Source organism: Bidens hawaiensis, unplaced genomic scaffold (assembly GCF_021521415.1).
Source record: "Bidens hawaiensis isolate Kalapana, Puna unplaced genomic scaffold, B.hawaiensis_p1.1 tig00006749_1, whole genome shotgun sequence".
Taxonomy (NCBI): domain Eukaryota; kingdom Viridiplantae; phylum Streptophyta; class Magnoliopsida; order Asterales; family Asteraceae; genus Bidens; species Bidens hawaiensis.
The window spans coordinates 1-22475 of record NW_027491460.1 but is presented as its reverse complement, the minus strand read 5'-3'; the positions used below and the strand labels follow the sequence as shown (position 1 = coordinate 22475).

General features: G+C 37.2%; 1 protein-coding gene across 1 annotated transcript; it reads right to left on the bottom strand.

The window, feature by feature from the left end:
* Nucleotides 1-12800: 12800 nt before the first annotated feature.
* Nucleotides 12801-14738, bottom strand: LOC143633489 (UDP-xylose transporter 1-like). The gene is made up of 7 exons (XM_077101786.1): nt 14586-14738; nt 14054-14238; nt 13896-13963; nt 13663-13795; nt 13407-13568; nt 13045-13317; nt 12801-12951 (listed from the first exon to the last, which is right to left on the bottom strand). The coding sequence occupies exons 1-7, from the start codon at nt 14704-14706 to the stop codon at nt 12862-12864; spliced, it is 1032 nt and encodes a 343-aa protein (XP_076957901.1). The 5' UTR covers nt 14707-14738; the 3' UTR covers nt 12801-12861.
* Between the last annotated feature and the right edge of the window lie 7737 nt (nt 14739-22475).

Sequence of the window (22475 nt, the reverse complement as noted above, 5' to 3'; positions counted from 1 at the left end):
TACAAGTTGCATGGATGTCAAGAGATGATATTGATAACTTGTGATTGTGTCCTGGGGCCATTAATCAGGCTTACAAGTTACAAGCTGGCAGTCCCATATTGTGTCAGTTTTTTGTGTCTTGACAACATTGATTTTGTTTTTTTCTTTTGAGAGACACGTTTTACAATCAAACATCATTCAGTTATATGATTTGTTTTACCGACACAAGCATAATGATTGATGTAACCACTAACAAAGTCATACGGCTAGTATGATCATTTTTGTTTTATAATGTTGCACATATGATATCATATGCTCAATTTGACTGATAGACACTTTTGATGTATACATTTAGTTGTAGTGACTATTTAGTATTTACCATCATCTTTTCTTTTTATTATTTATTTTTTTAATTTTGTTAATTTAAAAAAAATTGATTTGAATAATTATTGAAATCACCTAAGATTATTTAAAATTAAAACCTAGCTAACTTTTGTAAAATGGTGGTAAGATGTATTGACTTTTAAGTTGATACATTATTTTAACTTATTAGTAACCCAATGAAAGTCATGGTTAATCGATTCCAGTTATATATGTTGTGAACCTTTTATAGGAAAAAAAAAAGTAATAACCTTAAAAATTGTAGGAAAAAAATAAAGATATAACAATAAGAAACCTTTAATAAGTAATACCATTGAATATCCCATATATTCTCATAAATAAAATATAACAGTTATCAAATAAGTTTTATTTAACTTCTTTCTAATTCGTTTAAACATGTTCATGTTTCTTTTTTATTAAAATAAATAAATATAAAATGTTAACAAAATTTATTTGAGTTCATTAAAAGTTCGTAGTTAAGAATTAAGATGGGTATGGGTGAAAAGATTTTAGGCTGATGGAGTTGATAATGCATTCAATGCCAATACCACAACATAAGAATATAATATGGCTCATGCAACCATCAACATCCAACCAATTCCCATCCAACTCGTAATTTCTCCCAATTTATTGTCAACACAAAAAAGTTTTTATAAGGACGCGTTCGTTTCACATAATTGAATGGAATTGGAATTCGCATAAGATTTGGAATTTAAAAAAATTGAATTTGAAATCTAAACATTCCAATAAAAATTGGAATTGCAAAGAATTGAAATTGAATTCAATTCTTGATGTGTTAGTTTGACAAATAAATTGAAATCTATCACCTCACCACAAATGAATTAAATCGGTTTTTTAAACGAGGATAAAGGCGAAAACATTTTAGTTGTTTTAGTTTTTTTGTCTTTTATATATATATTATATTTTGCGTTATGATTTTTTTTGAATTATTTTTATGGGTTTTCTATTAAAATCAAAAATCTTTCAATAAAATATTCAAAGATAATAATAAAGTAACTCAAAATATAGATTAAAAACTAAAAAGTAAAAAAAAAAACTAAAATGTTTTATTCGGTGTCCTCGTTAAAAAAATCGAAAAAAGATTTCTATGAATTTTCTTGACTTCCTCCATATTTTGGAATGATTTGGAACTTCTTTATTTAAATGAATTTGAAGGAATTGAATTCCAATTCCAATTCTTTGAACCGAACACACCAAAATGGAATTAAGATTTCAATTCCAATGAAACGAACACTGTAACACCCCGACCGATGGCGGATTATACATCGGGGCGCCACGTATTGTTTCATTACTCGTGACACTATTTGGGTGTCAATATTTAATAAATACATTTTCATTGCGCACGCGCAGAACACAAATCGTAAGTAACATAAATCATATAATAACTTAAAATATTCAAATAACATAATTTGTCTTGTTACATTTTAATCTAGGTCCAAAGAAAAAAGAAAACATCCTACGTGTCCTTGAGATTCCCAAAAGCAGCTACAGCAAACCTGAACATGTGTTAAAATAAAACGTCAACACTTGCGTGTCGGTGAGAAATCAAGTTTAATAGATATAAATAGATAATAACAAACACTGTGCGCAACATGTGCATAACTGGGGTTTAACATAGGGTGTAATCAGATTGTGATCAAGCCTAAATAGATCATAGCTCATAGTTCAATCCGTGCTCCCAATTGAGCACAAAAACGAATAATCATACGTGCATGTGTAAACAAAACAAGAAAACCGTAAACGATAGGTCTCCCGTGTTCATCTAATGGATCCATGAAAACTTCGGAATAGGCCGAACAAAGCGGTTAATGATTCACACATACAAATAAACAGCCAAGTAAACGTCCATAACACATGGGGTTTTGCGCACATAAATTTCATAAACAAGTTTAAGACTCAAGTTGTACGAACACATGAACATCCCAAAACGTTAAAAATCAAAGGGGATTAAGTACGAGATTACTCACTTGTAAACGGTGCGATGAAAGATAATGCAAGAACCAACTTTTAAACAAGCACAAGTTAACCTATAAATAAGAGGTTATTGGTTTAACGATTGGTTTTTATGTCTTGAATATATGCAGTAAGTCACTTAAACAAATTATTTTAAAGAATTATATATATAGATTTACCGAGATCTGGGCAGAACAGAAGAGAAGACGGAGGCAAGGAGAGGGATTGGCGTCGCTGAAGAACTAGGGCAGAGAGCAAAGGGAGAGAGATTAAGTGTAGTGTGTGTAGTGTTAAGAAACAAGAAAATAGCTTAATTTATAGGAAAACCCAAGGGAACACAATCCCTTAAAAAGGGGAAAAGATCTTATCAAACCCAGCAAAAGATACAAGAAAACAAAAGCAAAAGATATCAAAAGATATGGTGGCAGCTGCAGGGGATGGGGAAAAGCTGACAGGTTACAGGTAAAGCATGGGAGGTGTCAGAGTAAAACACTGTTCAAGACATGCAAAAGAAGATTTCAAAAGATTATGTCAGTCACTTTATCTGTCAACCAATAGGATTGGTGCGCATGCTGCGCCGAAAGTGGCTTTTCGGACAGATGTCGGAACTGACCTACAGTGCTCAAACCAAAGATAAGATATTTCAAAAGCATACAGGCTGACCTACACTGAAGAAAAGACTTTAGGTCTAGCGCGAGAAGACTCGAGCGCGCGCGAGGGCGAAGGCAGACAGAACAATCCTTAGCGCGCCGCGGGAAGAACAACAATCCTTCGCGCGCCGCGGGAAGAACTACAATCCTTAGCGCGCCGCGGGAAGAATTAAAATCCTTAGCGCGTCGCGGGAAGAACTACAATCCTTAGCGCGCCGCGGGAAGAACTACCATTCCTAGCGCGCTGCGGGAACAGTTCGCCTCGCGTATCGCAGGAACAGTTGGTCTTCGCGCAGGCTTCCTTGTAAGGAGTCTGGCGCGTGGAGCTGCGCAGACATCCTTAGGCGGGAAGAACCAAAGGACAAGCAAAGAGTTAAGAGAAAAAGAGGTTCAAGGCGAAAGGGTTAAGCAGAGAGGCGGGACGGCAACAAGAGAGAGAAAGGGGCGGGACGGCGACAAGAAAGAGAAAGAGGCGGGATGGCAACAAGAAAGAGAAAGAGGCGGGACGGCGACAAGAAAGAGAAAGAGGCGGGACGGCGACAAGAAATTAATACTATTATTATTATTATTATTATTATTAAGTAATAAAAATATATATATATATATAATTTATTTAATGTTAAATTTACAAAGGTTAAGAATCAAATTTTAAATCATAAAAAGAATCGGATTTGAAAACGGGTACCTGGGTCGGGTCGGATTGGGCAGATGTCACAGTCTCCCCTACTTTAAGAAATTTCGTCCCGAAATTTATCTCGAAGTAGGTTGCGCAGAGAAAAGGTGTGGGTACTTGATCTTCATCTGATCTTCCCTTTCCCAAGTGAACTCGGCTCCGCGCTTGGACTGCCAACGAACTTTGACAATAGGGATGCGACTGCGCTTGGTTTGCTTTACCTCGCGATCCATAATCTCAACAGGCTTCTCAACGAAATGCATAGACTCATCAACTTGAACTTCATCAAGTGGTATGTGGAGGTTCTCGTCAGCTAAACATTTCTTGAGATTGGATACATGGAAAGTTGGATGCACATTGCTGAGCGCGGGCGGCAGGTCCAGTTTGTAGGCAACTTTTCCCACCCTCGCAAGAATCTTGAACGGACCAACATAACGAGGTGCAAGCTTACCTTTCTTCCCAAAGCGGACAACACCCTTCCATGGCGACACTTTGAGGAGAACAAGATCACCAACTAGAAATTCGAGAGGCTTCCGCCTGCGATCTGCGTAACTCTTCTGTCGGCTTCTGGCAGTCAGCAGATGATCACGGATATTGGCGATTTTATCGGTTGTCTCTTGAACTAGTTCGGGTCCTGTGATTTGAACTTCACCCACTTCGTTCCAACAAATCGGCGAGCGGCACTTTCGACCGTAAAGTGCTTCAAATGGGGCCATACCGATGCTGGAATGATAGCTGTTATTATAAGAGAACTCGATCAGAGGTAGGTGTGAATCCCAATTACCTCCAAAATCAAGAACACAAGATCGAAGCATATCCTCAAGGGTTTGGATGGTTCGCTCAGACTGTCCGTCAGTCTGAGGATGATATGCAGTACTCATGTCCAAGCGAGTTCCTAACGCAGATTGGAGAGATTTCCAAAAGCGAGATATAAAACGGCCATCGCGATCGGATATGATGCTCAAGGGAGTACCATGACGGCAGACAATTTCCTTGACATAAAGATGCGCAAGTTGTTCAACACGGTAGGTTTCACGAATGGGCAGAAAGTGGGCAGACTTGGTCAATCGATCCACTATTACCCAAATGCTATCATGTTTGCTTGCGGTCAAGGGTAACTTGGTGATAAAGTCCATTGCTATACTTTCCCATTTCCACGTAGGAATTTCAGGTTGTTCGAGCAAACCAGATGGGCGTTGATGTTCAGCTTTTACCTTAGAACAAGTTAGGCATTTAGCTACGAACACAGCAATATCCTTTTTCATACCAGGCCACCAATAAGAAAGGCGCAAATCTTTGTACATTTTGTCAGCACCAGGATGAACGGAATACCGAGATTTGTGCGCTTCACTCAGTATGACAGAGCGAAGATTCTCATCATTGGGGATCCAGATGCGATTGAGATAACAGAGAACTCCATTCAGGTTAGGGACTAGATGCGCTTCTGCACCACACGCTAACTCGGCGCGTAGGTTGCCTTTGCTGATCGATGCGCGCTGAGCGTCGCGAATGCGCGATTCAAGATCGTTTTGGATCGGCGCAAAGTGAAGCTGCGTGCGCGGCAAGATACAGTTGAGTTGACTGGGTTTGCGGCTGAGCGCATCGGCTACCACATTAGCCTTTCCAGGGTGATATCGGATCTCACAATCGTAATCGCTGATGAGTTCGTTCCATCGGCGTTGTCTCATGTTAAGTTCCTTTTGATCAAAAATGTGCTGAAGGCTTTTATGGTCTGTGTAAATGATACACTTAGTCCCATAGAGGTAGTGTCTCCAGATTTTTAAGGCAAATACAACTGCACCAAGTTCAAGGTCGTGAGTCGTATAATTCTTTTCATGAATTTTGAGTTGCCTAGACGCATAAGCGATAACCTTGCCTCGTTGCATAAGTACACAACCGAGACCTTGGTTGGAGGCATCACAATAAACAACAAAGTCGTCAGTACCCTCAGGTAACGCTAGAACAGGAGCTTCGCACAACAATTGCTTGAGCGTTTGAAAGGCTTCTTCTTGCATAGAGCCCCAAATATACGGTTTGCCTTTGTGCGTTAATGCTGTTAAAGGCAAGGCGATTTTTGAGAAGTTCGAAATGAATCGCCGGTAGTAACCAGCTAAGCCCAAAAAGGAACGGATTTCGGTAGGAGTGGACGGTGCAATCCAGTTCTTGATTGCTTCAATTTTGGATGGGTCGACATGAATACCCATCTTGTTTACAACATGACCAAGAAACTGTACTTCGTCCGACCAAAACTCACACTTGGAGAGTTTGGCATAAAGTTGTTCGGTTCGAAGCTTTTGCAACACCAACTGAAGATGTTGTTCATGCTCGGCCTTGGTTTTGGAATACACCAGAACGTCATCGATAAACACGATCACGAATCGGTCCAAGAAAGACCTACACACCCGGTTCATTAGATCCATGAAGACAGCGGGTGCGTTGGTTAAACCGAAGGGCATGACCAAGAATTCAAAATGACCGTAGCGGGTTCGAAAAGCAGTCTTGGGAATATCCTCTTCACGGATACGCAACTGGTGATAGCCAGAACGGAGATCGATTTTGGAGAAACAAGAGGCACCTTGGAGTTGATCAAAGAGGTCGTCAATACGTGGTAAGGGATACCGGTTCTTAATGGTGAGCTTGTTCAGCTCGCGGTAATCGATACACATGCGAAACGATCCGTCTTTCTTTTTAACGAACAACACCGGAGCACCCCATGGCGAAGAGCTAGGGCGAATGAATCCTTTATCGGTCAGCTCTTGAAGTTGACTTGCTAATTCTTGCATTTCAGCGGGTGCAAGTCGATAAGGAGATTTGGCTACGGGGGATGCACCAGGGACAAGATCAACACGAAACTCGACTTCCCGAGCGGGAGGTAACCCAGAAAGATCATCGGGGAAGACTTCAGGAAAGTCACGCACGATGGGGATTTCAGAAAGTTTCTTCTTTCCTTCATCGGGTTTGACCACATGAGCTAAGAACGCGACACATTTCTTCCGCAAAAGTCTTCGGGCTTCAGAGCATGACATAAGTTTAAGACCGTTAGATGGTTTCTCGCCATAGATATGAAGATCTTGACCATTTTCCCGAGGAATGCGAATCAATTTCTTGGCGCAGATTACTTCGGCGCGATTTTGCGAGAGCCAGTCCATTCCAATAATCACATCAAAACTTCCAAGAGGCATGGGAATGAGGTCGATTAGAAAATCATGTTCATTAAGGTTAAGCATGCAATCTTTGATCACGGAGTTTATTAAAATAGTTTCACCATTAGCCAATTCAACTGAAAAGTTTTCGTTTAAGTTTACTCGCGGTCGCGCAAGTTTTTGTTTAAATGCGCGAGAAATAAAACTTCTATCGGCGCCAGTATCAAAAAGTATAGATGCATATTGTCCGTTAAGTAAAAATGTACCATTAACCACGTCATTATTCGCTTGCGCTTGGTGCGCGGTTATATTAAAAGTTCGTCCGCGCGTCACTTGGTTTGAAATTTGGTTAACTGGATTAGCTTGCGTAATTTGTACTTGCAGTCTCGGGCACGCGTTCCGGAAATGACTGGGGTCACCGCAGTTATAGCACGACCTGGGTCGTGGATTAGGGTATGTTGGTTGTGGGTTTAGCGGGTAAGTTGGTGGTGTTTGCGCGATTGGGTTGGCGGGAAGGACTCTACAGTTCTCAGCAGTGTGACCAGTACGGCCACATCGGTTACATTGTCGACACTGGACTTGAGTTGGATGGTGAAGTCTACAGGTTGGGCAAAAGGGTTGGTTTCCTGTGTAAGGTTTCTTAGTTGACGGGGCAGGGAGTGCGGGATTGGTTAAGGCATAGTTATGGACTACAGGGGGTGTTGGGTAGGTTAACAGTGAGTTAGGAGCGTATACTGGAGGTTGGTAGGCGGGTTGCTGGACAACGAGCGGGTTGGTAAGCGCGTAGGTTTGATGATGGGGTCTGCGCTTACGCTTGAGGTTGTTACGGTTTGAGGGTTCTGGCTTGGTTTCTGTTGGTTCTGGAACAGTCTTGGTGAGTTTGGTCTTTTCGGCTCCCCGCAGGAACAGTGTTCCTGCCCTGACATGGTTGTCGCTGAGCACAGCGGCCAACTCGATGGCGTCAGAGAGGGTTGCTGGGTTCCTAGCCCATACAGAATCTTGAATTTCCATGGGGAGACCCCCAAGAAACTTCTCGATAGCTCGGCGGGAAGGGGTAACTAGGTGCGGGACAAGCAAACTTAGTTCGTGGAAGCGCGTAGCGTACTCGCGCGCTTCGCCACTGTACTGTTTCAAGTTCCAAAATTCCTCCTCAAGGCGCTTTATTTCGTTGGGAGGGCAGAATTCTCTAGTCAAAAGTTCCTTGAATTCCTCCCAGAGCATGCTAGAAGCAGCCTTTGCGCCACGCGCGTGAGCTACTCCGTTCCACCAAGTAAGCGCCCTTGATTCTAGGACACTTGAGGCGTATAAGGTTCGTCGGTCTGGAGGGCATTGGGTATGGAGGAAGGTGTTCTCAATTTTCTCGAGCCATTGGAGCATTACGGTGGCTCCCTCAAGCCCTGTGAATTTCGGAGGATTACCCGCATTAAAGGATTTAATATTGTATCCGGAGGGGTTGGTATTATTTTGGTTTAAGGCTTGGGCTATTGCGGCGGCCATTTCCTGGGAACGACGCTGCATTCGTCTGCGCGAGGCTTCTCTCCTCTGATGACGACGAGCTGATAGCGGAGGCATTCTATAAAAGTTTTAGTTTTTGTTAATATCTTGGTATGGGAAATCGTTTTAGCGCAAAGTATATCGTCGTAAAGCTTGTTTCGCGGAGTTAAATGCTATCCAATTTTGAAGTAAAATATGAATTTAAATGCAAACTTAATACAGGTAATGAATTCGAATTGAAAATCGACAATTCATGCATCACCATGACTTTCCGAATTCTCAATTTAAAATATCGAGTAAATGAATATTGGAGATTGACAATTCATGTATCACCATGACTTTTCAAATCTTCAATTTAAAACATAAAGTTAATGGTAATTGAAAATCAACTATTCATGTACCACCATGACTTCTCGGATTTTCAATCCCCACAACAAACGAATATGTAAGTAAAGAAATAAATTTGAAATTTAGTAAAAATCGAAAGATCGCGAATGAAACATGAAATCATGTGCTGCGTACGCGCAAGCATATTTTATAAATATCGAGTAAATAACAATTAGCGCGCAAACATGAGATATTTCTCATGCGCGAGAGGGGACTCTTAGGTATTCTAGGTCGTTACGTCTAACCACCTATCCTAAAGTCACGGAGCTCTGATACCAATCTGTAACACCCCGACCGATGGCGGATTATACATCGGGGCGCCACGTATTGTTTCATTACTCGTGACACTATTTGGGTGTCAATATTTAATAAATACATTTTCATTGCGCACGCGCAGAACACAAATCGTAAGTAACATAAATCATATAATAACTTAAAATATTCAAATAACATAATTTGTCTTGTTACATTTTAATCTAGGTCCAAAGAAAAAAGAAAACATCCTACGTGTCCTTGAGATTCCCAAAAGCAGCTACAGCAAACCTGAACATGTGTTAAAATAAAGCGTCAACACTTGCGTGTCGGTGAGAAATCAAGTTTAATAGATATAAATAGATAATAACAAACACTGTGCGCAACATGTGCATAACTGGGGTTTAACATAGGGTGTAATCAGATTGTGATCAAGCCTAAATAGATCATAGCTCATAGTTCAATCCGTGCTCCCAATTGAGCACAAAAACGAATAATCATACGTGCATGTGTAAACAAAACAAGAAAACCGTAAACGATAGGTCTCCCGTGTTCATCTAATGGATCCATGAAAACTTCGGAATAGGCCGAACAAAGCGGTTAATGGTTCACACATACAAATAAACAGCCAAGTAAACGTCCATAACACATGGGGTTTTGCGCACATAAATTTCATAAACAAGTTTAAGACTCAAGTTGTACGAACACATGAACATCCCAAAACGTTAAAAATCAAAGGGGATTAAGTACGAGATTACTCACTTGTAAACGGTGCGATGAAAGATAATGCAAGAACCAACTTTTAAACAAGCACAAGTTAACCTATAAATAAGAGGTTATTGGTTTAACGATTGGTTTTTATGTCTTGAATATATGCAGTAAGTCACTTAAACAAATTATTTTAAAGAATTATATATATAGATTTACCGAGATCTGGGCAGAACAGAAGAGAAGACGGAGGCAAGGAGAGGGATTGGCGTCGCTGAAGAACTAGGGCAGAGAGCAAAGGGAGAGAGATTAAGTGTAGTGTGTGTAGTGTTAAGAAACAAGAAAATAGCTTAATTTATAGGAAAACCCAAGGGAACACAATCCCTTAAAAAGGGGAAAAGATCTTATCAAACCCAGCAAAAGATACAAGAAAACAAAAGCAAAAGATATCAAAAGATATGGTGGCAGCTGCAGGGGATGGGGAAAAGCTGACAGGTTACAAGTAAAGCATGGGAGGTGTCAGAGTAAAACACTGTTCAAGACATGCAAAAGAAGATTTCAAAAGATTATGTCAGTCACTTTATCAGTCAACCCATAGGATTGGTGCGCATGCTGCGCCGAAAGTGGCTTTTCGGACAGATGTCGGAACTGACCTACAGTGCTCAAACCAAAGATAAGATATTTCAAAAGCATACAGGCTGACCTACACTGAAGAAAATACTTTAGGTCTAGCGCGAGAAGACTCGAGCGCGCGCGAGGGCGAAGGCAGACAGAACAATCCTTAGCGCGCCGCGGGAAGAACAACAATCCTTCGCGCGCCGCGGGAAGAACTACAATCCCTAGCGCGCCGCGGGAAGAATTAAAATCCTTAGCGCGTCGCGGGAAGAACTACAATCCTTAGCGCGCCGCGGGAAGAACTACCATTCTTAGCGCGCTGCGGGAACAGTTCGCCTCGCGTATCGCAGGAACAGTTGGTCTTCGCGCAGGCTTCCTTGTAAGGAGTCTGGCGCGTGGAGCTGCGCAGACATCCTTAGGCGGGAAGAACCAAAGGACAAGCAAAGAGTTAAGAGAAAAAGAGGTTCAAGGCGAAAGGGTTAAGCAGAGGGGCGGGACGGCAACAAGAGAGAGAAAGGGGCGGGACGGCGACAAGAGAGAGAAAGAGGCGGGACGGCGACAAGAAAGAGAAAGAGGCGGGACGGCGACAAGAAAGAGAAAGAGGCGGGACGGCGACAAGAAAGAGAAAGAGGCGGGACGGCGACAAGAAATTAATAATATTATTATTATTATTATTAAGTAATAAAAAAAATATATATATAATTTATTTAATGTTAAATTTACAAAGGTTAAGAATCAAATTTTAAATCATAAAAAGAATCGGATTCGAAAACGGGTACCTGGGTCGGGTCGGATTGGGCAGATGTCACAAACACGCTATGTCATGGGATTTTTATCTAAATTCCTTTGAATTATCACGAATTCTGTGAAACGAACGCACCCTAAGTAGTTTTATAATTCGGGATTAGGCTTACAAATTCATTTATATACCAATAATATGTTAAAAACCGTATTAACCATTATAGTGTTTAGTATTGGACAATAGCGAGGAGAGGTAAAGGACGGGAGATGGACATACTATTAAAAAAAATGACAAGGTTGTTTTAATGTTTTTACGTTTTACATCCTATCATTGATTGATTCTAAAATATAAGTTAAATATCTATAAAATAATTGTTTTATAAAACGTTAGAAAGAGAAAAAAAATTTAGTGAGGGTAGCTAGTTCCACCAATGTTAATGTGATCGCCACCGCCAACTATCACACCTACGTTTCTGTCATCGCCACCGCTATGAGTCAACCGACCCCGCAATATTTTTATTTTTATATGTAACATGTGTATCCCAAAGATTTTTGAATGTCCACCCCAATAAATTCTTAAATATAATTAGAAAAAGATCAATATATACATATTGCATTGAAAAAAATAAGTAAAAAGAAAAAAGAATTGAGTAACAAATTCGGATAAATCATTTTGCAACTTCTTTAAAATGACTATTGACTGATGCATTATTACCCTTTTATGCGCATGATTACCTCAAGGTTCAATTTCATTGTATCTTTTAGTTTTACCAGTTATAATCATAATTTTCGTGCGTAAATTCATGTGTCAAGTAATAAGAAAACATGACATTCGCATTTTGAAAAAAACTATCCTGGTGAAAAAAACTCCTTGGTCTATCATTGGGCATTTAGGGCCCCGTCACCTCTCACATATGTTTCGCTCAATGCCACCCGCCACCACGTTGGGCCGTCACCCACTACTTCATTATTGCCATTGTCACTTGAGGGCCGCAACCACTTTAAATGTGGTGATTTTCACTTGTTTTATAATATAAAATTTTTAAAAGAGTAAAGTTAGTAAACACCCGTTAAAGATTGTTGTTTACTGTACATTTTTCAATATGAAGTGTCCACATTACCATTTACTATTCATTGAAATGCCTTATAGCATAAATAAATAATTAAATAGTCGTTTACTTGTTTTCAATTTCAATTAAAAGAAAAACTTGTGTACACTAAACTTAAATAAATATATATATTTTTTAAATAGTTTAAAGCGATCTTCAAAATAAACTTTAAAAATATCTTATTTTTTTATGAATAGGGTTTGACAGTAATTACACATATCTAAAAAGACCCATAATTCATTATAAATTACCTAAATTACCCTCCATAACATAAAACATGTTGGGTGAATTTCAAATCACCACAATCATATTTGTAGTGCATACAACCCTTCAAAATGCTGTTTTAAAAAAGTTTAGTCATTATTGTGTTAGTATTTTCATTATAATGATTAAAAAATTATATGAAATATTAAACATATATAATATTTTTAAAGGGGACAACACATGTTTATAGGCAAAACCAGCTCACTCAACTCGTTTCATCCGTGTATCGATTTGAGCTTTTAACAAACTTGACATGCCTGAAAGGAACACATTATTCTAAACACCAAATGGTATATGATACTAATCCGAGACTTGAATGTTACAAATTCAATCAAGCGTGATTTCTACTCGTAGTTGGAAACAAACCCATCTATATACAAATCAAGTATACAGATAAAAAAAATCAAAATTTCATTATACATTTATACCCAATGGAATTACATGAAAAAAAGAAAATAAACACATTTAACATCCCTACTAATAGCTTTAGCTTAAACAAGGGAGTCTTTGGTTGCCTTTTTCACCTCAAAATGATTTTCTTTATCTTGATGTCCCAAAAGAGGTGTGTTACTATCTTTAATCTGTTAACAAAAAAAATAATAAAAAAAAAATCATATTAATATTAATAAAAAATTCTAATCATTTGTGAGGGATAGAGTGAGAGTGAAGGATACCTGAGAACCTTGAGAAAGATCAATAATTTGTTTCTTTTTGTTTTCATGGGTACAAAAGTAAGAATACAAGCCCATTCCAACAATGGCAACAAGTATTCCAATGATGTTCTTTTCTGTAAAGGGGTCATGTAACAAAGTATATCCAAATCCAAGAACAAGACATGTTTTTAGATGTCCTAAAACTTGGTATGTAACCGGTGATGTTTTGCCAATCACCAAAAATGTACTAAAGTTCACGGAAACAGCAATCACACACGACAGGATTATGAATCCCTGCAACATTCGTTATAAATACATTGCTTCACAATTACTTATAACATATCAAAATGGGAGTAAAGAAGATAACGGTAATATATGAGTACCAAAACAAGAGGCGAATATTTGAAAGCGAAGACATTTTGCTTTGTGAGGTACTGATCCACTAACGGGCCGGTGACAAACAGAATAGCCGCTTGAAACGGTGCTGATTGATACAGCAACTGAGTTGATGACACATTTAGTTTCTTTTGAATTGTGTTAGTCAGCTGAATTTCAACATTTTGTTAAGAATGACTTTATATTACTTCAATTTAATTTCTAGCATTTTGGTAATATTAGTTAAATATATCGGAAGGATACAATTTGACCAACACAGGTGGTGGCGATAGCTAGAACTGAGAGGACCGTGCCAACAAAATTAAGCTGAAGATCGGTCACGGATGCTATACCAACTCCAAGAAGTAGGAGGAAAAGTGATAACTTTATTTTTTGGCTGCAAATTTTATGGACCAAAAACATCTTTTAGTTGATATCATGAAAACTTTAATTATACTTACGAAGATACATATAAATACAATATATGTTTTTTTTACCTGAACTGTTTTTTCAAGAAAACAGTTTCTAATAAGACGGTGAAAGGTATGATTGCGAGTTTGGTCATCTGTAAGACATCAAAACTACAATGTGTTACATTTATGATTTGAGGCATCTTTTTAAGCATTCGCATAAATTTGATTTGAAACTAACAAACCTGATAAAAGCCAATGGAGTTAAAGCCGAGGCTCAAGTTAAGAAAACCGATAGAAACACCATTTAGGATACCAAATAGGATCACAGTCTTCATATCAATTTTCTTGTTCTCAAAGAAATTCAAACGGTGTGCCACGTGAAGAGTGCAGTATGTTACCATCAGATGCCAACTAGTCAATGTTGTAGCTTCACATGAATATAAATTACCACATTTTAGTATGCATTCGTTAGTTTAAAACATCTTTACTAAAATTTATTAATTCTTTATGTTATGGTTCTAATCTCCTGGTACCAAATGAGACATAGCGAAAATGTTACATGTCAAAAAATTAAAGTGCAAAGAATTAGAAAGCAAGTTAGTTGGTCAAGTTGTTGTCAAAGACAGTGATGGCCTATCTACCAGCCATTAAGAAAACTAATGATGTTTTGCTCATTTTGACCATCTAAAAGTGGATAAAACTTGTTTATGATACCAATAATGGTTACTTGGCATACAAGTTAAATAAGATAAGAGAATATTATAGAATGTTTACCAAAAGGAAAACCAAGGTTGCTCATCAATGCTTTGTTACAGATGACAATTGAGACTGATGATGCCACTGATAGAAACAGTGCACCAATAACCCCCAACTGATACCCTGTCAATTCTCCCATCTTCTTTTCCTATATAAAATATATATATATATATTAGAAAACCAATTCAACAATAAATTAATTCATCTGGACTTGAAACTAGACCTGTAAACGAACCGAAGGTTTAAAGTTCGTTAATTTTCGTTTATTTAATAAATAAACGAACATGAATACACATTTTGTTCGTTCATTTAATATTCATTTGCTTATTTTTTTTATTGAAAAATAAATAAATCATCATGAACATCCACTAGAGTCTGCATTCGTGAATGCTAACCTATGAGCGTTTACGTTCGTAAACTGTTCTGGATTTTAAATGGGCGAATATCAACGAAGACGAAGATGTTCATTTTCTTAATGAATAAACATGAACAAAAAAAATATGTTTGATCATCTGTTTGTGTTTGTGTTCATGTTCGTGTTCGGTTAAAGTTAAACGAACACGAACAAACCCCTGTTCGTATCGGTAAATGAATAAACATAAACGGATACGAACGTGATCATTTTCTTAATAAACGAACATGAACAAAAAAAATGTTTGATCTTGAAACTAGGCTTGCAAACGAACCGAACGTTCGAATTTCGCTTACGTGTGTTTAATTAAAAAACAAACGAACATGAACATAATTCTTTGTTCATTTAATCAAAGGAGCAAGCAAACATGAACGCACGTTTTGTTCTTTCATTTAATATTTACTTGCTTAGTTTTTAATGAAAAAAACAAATTCTTGTGATCATCCACTAGAGTGAGTTTGTATTCATGAATTCTAGCTTGTAATCGTCGAAGAACGATGACACGGAACGAAAAAGAAGAAAAGAAGCAGGAAGGAAATTTTTATTTCATCATAATGAAAGTAAAATATACAAGAAACAAGAAAACTAACTATATATATAGACAAGACATTTGCGGCGCATATGTTATAGGAGGTATATATTATATGGCGTATAGCATATGCTTAGTATATGTTCACATAACGTATGTGCATTTACGTTTGTGAACTGTTCTAGGTTTCAAACGAACGGACATGAACATAAAAATATGTTCGATCATATGTTCGTGTTTATGTTCATATCTAGTTAAAGTTAAACGAAAGAACACAAACATGACTCAGTTTGTTTTCATTGAGTTCATTTACATGTCTATCCAATTCTATCATTCATAACTTACAGCTTACTTAAATCGAAGACGGAATCTGAATGCAATTCAAGATACTTAGAAGCACCTGCATAAGTATTCAAAATCAAAACAACTAATTCGATCATCAAAATATAAAGGAATTAATAATAATATAATTATCAGCCTATCGAATATATACGTACCTATGCAGCAATCAGATTCAGGAAGCTAGCTAGCACGAGGCGGTCACTGCAACAGTTGATTATTAGTTGAAATGTGAGGTTGAATGCATATGGAATGAAATGCAGGGGTTTATAGTTCGTGTACCCCATCTCCATCTGCATCAGCAGTTGGTTGGTACGTACCTAATATCGGATTCTTCCTTGTTTGCTTCCATTTGACGGCAAAACTAATACAATAATTCAGTAATAAATGTATAATACTATATATATGTATATATTTATTTCCACATTAGCCGTTAACAAGTAAACTTTACAAATTACACCAACAAAGTTACCGTTCTTACAACAATCGCGCCTAAAATATCAAGAACATATATACATCTTGCGCCAAATTATCACGAGAAAAATATATAGTTTAGATAATTGTGCGTGATCCTTCTTCAGTTAAAACGATATTTATGCACAATGTTCATGCGATTCTCATAGTTATCTAATTAAATTTGGTTATATATTAAAATTAAATATACATCTAAATTTATTATGTAGTTATTGACAATGTTACATTTCCTAAGTACAAAAGAAAATGATAAGTGTAACATATGACATGAACAAATTTTTAACATGAACATATCATGTGTTAGTTATACTATATGCATTATTTAACTCATTTTCATATACTATTTTATTTAACTTGTTTATTATTCGTTTAATGCCAAATTAAACTATTGCATTCAACATTTGTGCGTTGTCTTCAAGGAAAAGTAGAAAAGCATGATGGGAAAAAAATATAAATAGGAGAGAAGTAACTTCAAACACAATATATGGATCATGGTTTCATAAGTGAGAATTTTATATGAATAACACGCATAATCAGTTTTAGATAGGAACCTCAATAAACATTTGTACGTAGAGCACATCAATGAAAAGAATAATTTGTACGTAAAATTATCAAGAACATACACATCTCACATCATATTATTACTGGTAAAAAAATAAATTATTATTAGAAGAACCATATATTAAAACAATGTTTTATATGATTTTGAGGTTTTCGCAGTTATTTGATATAAATTATTTGATATAAAATATTATGTGTAGTTATTGCCATTGTTATATTACTTATGTCCAACGGAAACAAAAGAAAACGATAAGTATAACATAGTATAACAAATGACCAAAATTTTAACACAATATTTTATATTTGATGGATACCTAATCACGTTTAGTTATACTATGCATTATTTAACTCGTTTACATCTTATATTTTATTAAACTATTTTATTACTGGTTTAATGCGAATATTAAACTATTGCATTCAACATTTGTGCGTTGTCTTCAAGGGAAAGTAGAAAGGTATGATGGGAACTTCTAATAGTGATGGGATGGGAAGAAAATTAAAATAGGAGACAAATAATTACTTTAAATACAATATATATATGGATCATGGTTTTATAAGTGAAAATTTTATTTGACATATATGAATAATGCGCTGATGCATTTTAAACAGGAACCGTAATAAACATTTGTACATAGATATAGTGAGACGGAAATGAAACATACAATTATATGTTGACATAACTATCTTATGTGTTACGGTTAAAAGAATAATTGTACATGATTTTTGATTCTCACATTTCTATAGTTGAAATTGACTTTGTAGTAAACAACCTTATGCATGCGTGTATTTTATATAATTTTGGTAACTAATGGCATGATTGATTATGAAGAAGAAAGAAAAACAAGAGTTGTTTTAAAATAGTTGCATTTATAAAATGTTTTATATACATACAAGTTAGGTGGAATGAAGGCATCTTGAATAATACTCCTCCAAACAGCTTGGATCGAGACACAACAACCTTTGCTTACTAAGTTAATTATGACGTTGATGTATCCTCTTAACCACTCAACAAAATCATAATACTTTCCATTCAAATTCACAAAAAAATGATCCAAATAAGATCACTAACAATACTTTTTATCGTCATATACGTGTATTATCTTTTTCTTAATTTGCACAATCTATAAATAAAAAAAGTTCATTTTTAAATCGTTTAGAAAAGGATGTATGTATTTGCAATTTTGATTAATAAATGTCAATAAAGAAGGTAAAAGTATGATACACATGTCATATTTGTTTGTTGACGGAACATTATGCAGGACAAATATAATCATAATTAATGTTCTAATTTTCTGGTGCAACTAAAACGGTTCACGTGTTTTATGTTTATATAATAACTGAGATTTGTTTATAACAAAACAGGTAGGATGTTTCGATCGAATTGCAATTTTTTTATAAGCAAATTAATAAGTTTTAACTAACTGTTTTCTACTAAGAATTAGCTTAAGATCCATGCGTAACAACTCTGCTTGTTTTCACAGGTAGCATTTAGTCATTATAATAAGATTTGTTTGTTTTTACTTTTTAAGTACAATCCAAAGGTTCTTGGCTTTGAAAATGGTATAAACTAGAGGTGAACTCAGCTTCAAATCGAACTAACAGGAAACATAAACTAATGTAAATTCGTATGTCAAAATTAAAAACAAGCAAACACTTCAGTTCCAGTTTGTGCCGGGTTGTAAAATGTAAATAGTTAAAGGTTTATAAATTTAACCGATCAGTGACATACACATAACATGTATTGTAACATACATCGATTAATTGATATAAGATCGGACGTGATTTATGCACCATCTGATCTAGACGTGCACAAAAAACCGGTTCCGGAACCTAACTGGTCGAACCGGAACCGGTTCCAGTTCCAACCCGGTTGATACAATACCCGGTTTGGGTATTTTTGTACCTGAAAATCGTACCCGGTTCTCATATTTGTATGTTAGTATCAGTTCCAACCCGGTTCCTACCCGGTTCTTAAGTGTAACCGGTTCGGTTCTTACCCGGAAAAACCGGTTCCGGCTGGTTTTTTTTGAAGACTCAAACAAAAGTCAAACTAGCCGTTGGAACCGGTTCCAACGGTAATATAGCCGTTGGAACCGGTTTTTGAGAGACAATAGATCCGTTGGAACCGGTTCCAACGGTAATATAGCCGTTGGAACCGGTTTTTGATGCCCAAACCTATATATAACTTGTTTTCCACCACTAATTTCACCACCAAACTCAAAAACAAACTAAAATACTACTCCTTTAGCAAACCCGTTCCGTTACCCGACCATCCAACTAAATATTATTATGGCACCCATCAAAAAAACTAACAAGAAGGCTAAGAAGAGTGTTTTTGTTGCCCCCGTTCCTGTTACGGAGGACCCAAGGGTTGTTACGATAGTCAACCATAACCGCAACCAAGACATATGGAAGAATTGAGATTTGATTGTGGATGACGAAGGTTATCAAAAGGCTCGTTGCAAACTATGTGGTTCAATATTAAAGCACGATTCCAACTCTACTTTGAGAAAGCACATCGAGAAGCCATATTGCAAGGCGTTGAAAGGGATTGGCGCGACCGATCAAATTGACTTGGGTAAAGATGGTACACTATTTCGTTACAACACGACTCAAGTTCAAGATAGAATGACAAAGTTCGTTTTTCAACGAGGTTTGCCATTTAACAACTTTGATGACCCGGAGTTGACGTCGTTGATTCGCGAAACTCTACAACCGAGATACACACATGTAAGTCGTACTACCTTAAGACGTCATTGTATCAGGTTGTGGGAGTGTGCTAAAAAAGAGTTAATCGAGTCTTTTCATTCTTTAGAAGCCATGGTTAGTTTAACTACCGATGTTTGGTCGGCACCACACGGGTTGCCCGAATCATACATATGTGTCACCGCTCATTGGGTTGATCCGGTGACATGGCAATTGATGAAACGCACCATCGCTTTTGAAAACTTCCCGTTCCCACATACCGCCGAAAAATTGTTTGAATTACTTGATGAAGTTATAACGACTTACAACTTGAGAAATAAAATATTTTCGATTTCGTTTGACAACGCTTCAAACAATACTAAGGCGGCTGAAAAATTTATCATTAAATATTCACCACCTTGTTTCGGGGATTTTTTTCATGTCCGATGTGTTGCACATATCATCAACTTGGTTGTTCAAATAGGTATTGACAACGAAAACATTTGTGATGATTTAAAATACTTTAGACTTATGTTACAAGATGTCTTCAAAAGTGGTAAAAGAAGACATCTTGAATATAAGAACTACTGCAAGTCGGTTGAAAGAAAGTATTTGGGGCCGAATTGGGACGTTCCAACCCGTTGGAACTCAACTTGTCATATGTTAAAGTGTGCTTTTGCCCAACGCCAAACTTTACAAGCTTTTCATAACAATCTTGTTGAAGAACGCGAGGCCGATATGTTTCCGGAAAGTGTTTGGGTCCAAGTCGGTTATTTGTTGGAGTATCTTGACGTGTTCAAAAAGTCAACAACAAAATTATCGGGAGTCTATTACCCTACTAGTTGTTGGGTTTTGCAAGAATAGTACTATATGTCTTGTGTTTTTAAAAGCTTTGCGGAGAAGAACAAACTCTTCGAAAATATTGTTGCGGTGATGAAAGAAAAGTTCATAAAATATTTTGAAAACATACCGCCGGTCTTTACTTGTGCCGCCGCATTAAACCCCTATTGGAATGTTAATGGGGTTGAAACAACGATTGAGGAAATATTCGACAACTTAGGTATGCACGAGATTGACCCGAAGTTGTCGACGGAAGCGAAGGACAAGTTCAACAAAAACCTTCAAGACCTTTATGACAATTATTTTCAAATGTATGGTCCAAGCACGAGATCGTCTTTTGTGAAAAAAATAACTAGTAGGCCGTGCAATGACCCACTTATAAACTTGATGAATTGGATTCGTGAATCGGCATCTAAGGGGCAAAGAGGAAACACACCAAGTAGCGAACTTGGTCGATATAGTGGAGCAAACTATGTTGAGGGCGCAACGGTCGACGAAATTCGCAATATTGATTTGTTGGCTTGGTGGAAAGGTAAACAAAACGAATTTCCCATTCTATCCGCCATGGCTCGTGATTTGCTTGCCGTACAAGCCTCAACGGTTGCTTCCGAATCGGTTTTTTCTCTTAGTGGGAGTGTGTTATCTATGCGAAGAACAAAACTAACTCCCGAGTCTCTAGAGGTTTGCATTTGCCTAAAGGACCATTTGGATGCGGTGGATCGTGTACAACACAAGACGAACTTTGAAGACGAAATACCAATAGAGCGTCATATTCATGATGAGGAGGCGGAGGACGGGGTTTCTTCCGATAACGAAGACGAGGGTGAAGACGAGAATGAAGACGAAGAAGAGTTGTAATTATTTGTTTTGGTAAAATTATTTGTAACTTGTTTAACTAATATTTAGTTTTGATTTGTTTTATTATAATTACTTTTGTTACTCATGATTAATTTTTGTTACTTTTTTAATAACGACGAACATTTTATTTATTTAAAAAATAACTATTACAAACATTATTAAAACATAAACGATACTAAACATAACAACTAAAACATAAAAAACAAAGTCCGTCGTTTTAATCCGGGAATACTTATTTTTGGGTTGTAGAGCCGGACGACTCTCCCACTTCCGTTTTTGTAGCATCCAAACTTCTTTTCTCTCGACAATACTTATTCGTATGTTTTCGTAATGTCGAGTTGGAGCCTGCTTTAAGAAACTTCGAGCAATATTTGCAACGTGCCAACTCATGTGAGTCGGTCATGAGACACAAATCATAATGAACCCAAACATCGGGGCATCTTGTTGTTTCGATCACCATAACAACGTCATCATTAGTTGCCATTTGTTGTCGGTTTAAGGTTAATTGTGGTTTGGAGTGTGTTTTATAGTTTTGGAAGTGGTTTAACAAGTACACAAACAAACCTTGCTATTTAGAGAAAAAAAATAACCTATTTATAGTTAAAAAAACCGGTTCCAACGGTCAAAAACGGCTATATAGCCGTTGGAACCGGTTCCTAACGGCTATAATATTTAAATTTAAAAAAAACCGGTGGAACCGATTTTTACGTAAAAACCGGTTCCGGTTCATACCCTACCCGGTTCCTAAAAGTTAGCATATCTGGGCATCGGTTCGGGTCGGGAACCGAACCGGTTCTTGATTGGAACCGGTGCCATTTTACAACCCGGTGTGAAAAAACCGGTTCCGAACCGGTTCGAATTTTCCAGTTGAACCCGATTTGTGCACGTCTAATCTGATCAATCATCTTATCCCTAACTATGCTAATCGGATGGCGGAATCAACATGATCAAGAAACCCATTGGCAAAGACAGCCTTTAAAACACCAAGGTTGTAAGATCTTGAGTTCAAGTTCCACAAATAACAGATATCCATTGTTTCAAAACAAAAGAAAACAAAAAAAGCAAAAAAAAATCTTTTGGGCTTTCATTGTGGGCTGAGAAATCAACTTTTCGGGATACTTCATATTTCTTGATTCAGCCAGTGTCGGTGTTATATTGTATACTCCAAAAGCACCACTGGAACAGGATAAGCAAAACTAATACAAAAGCA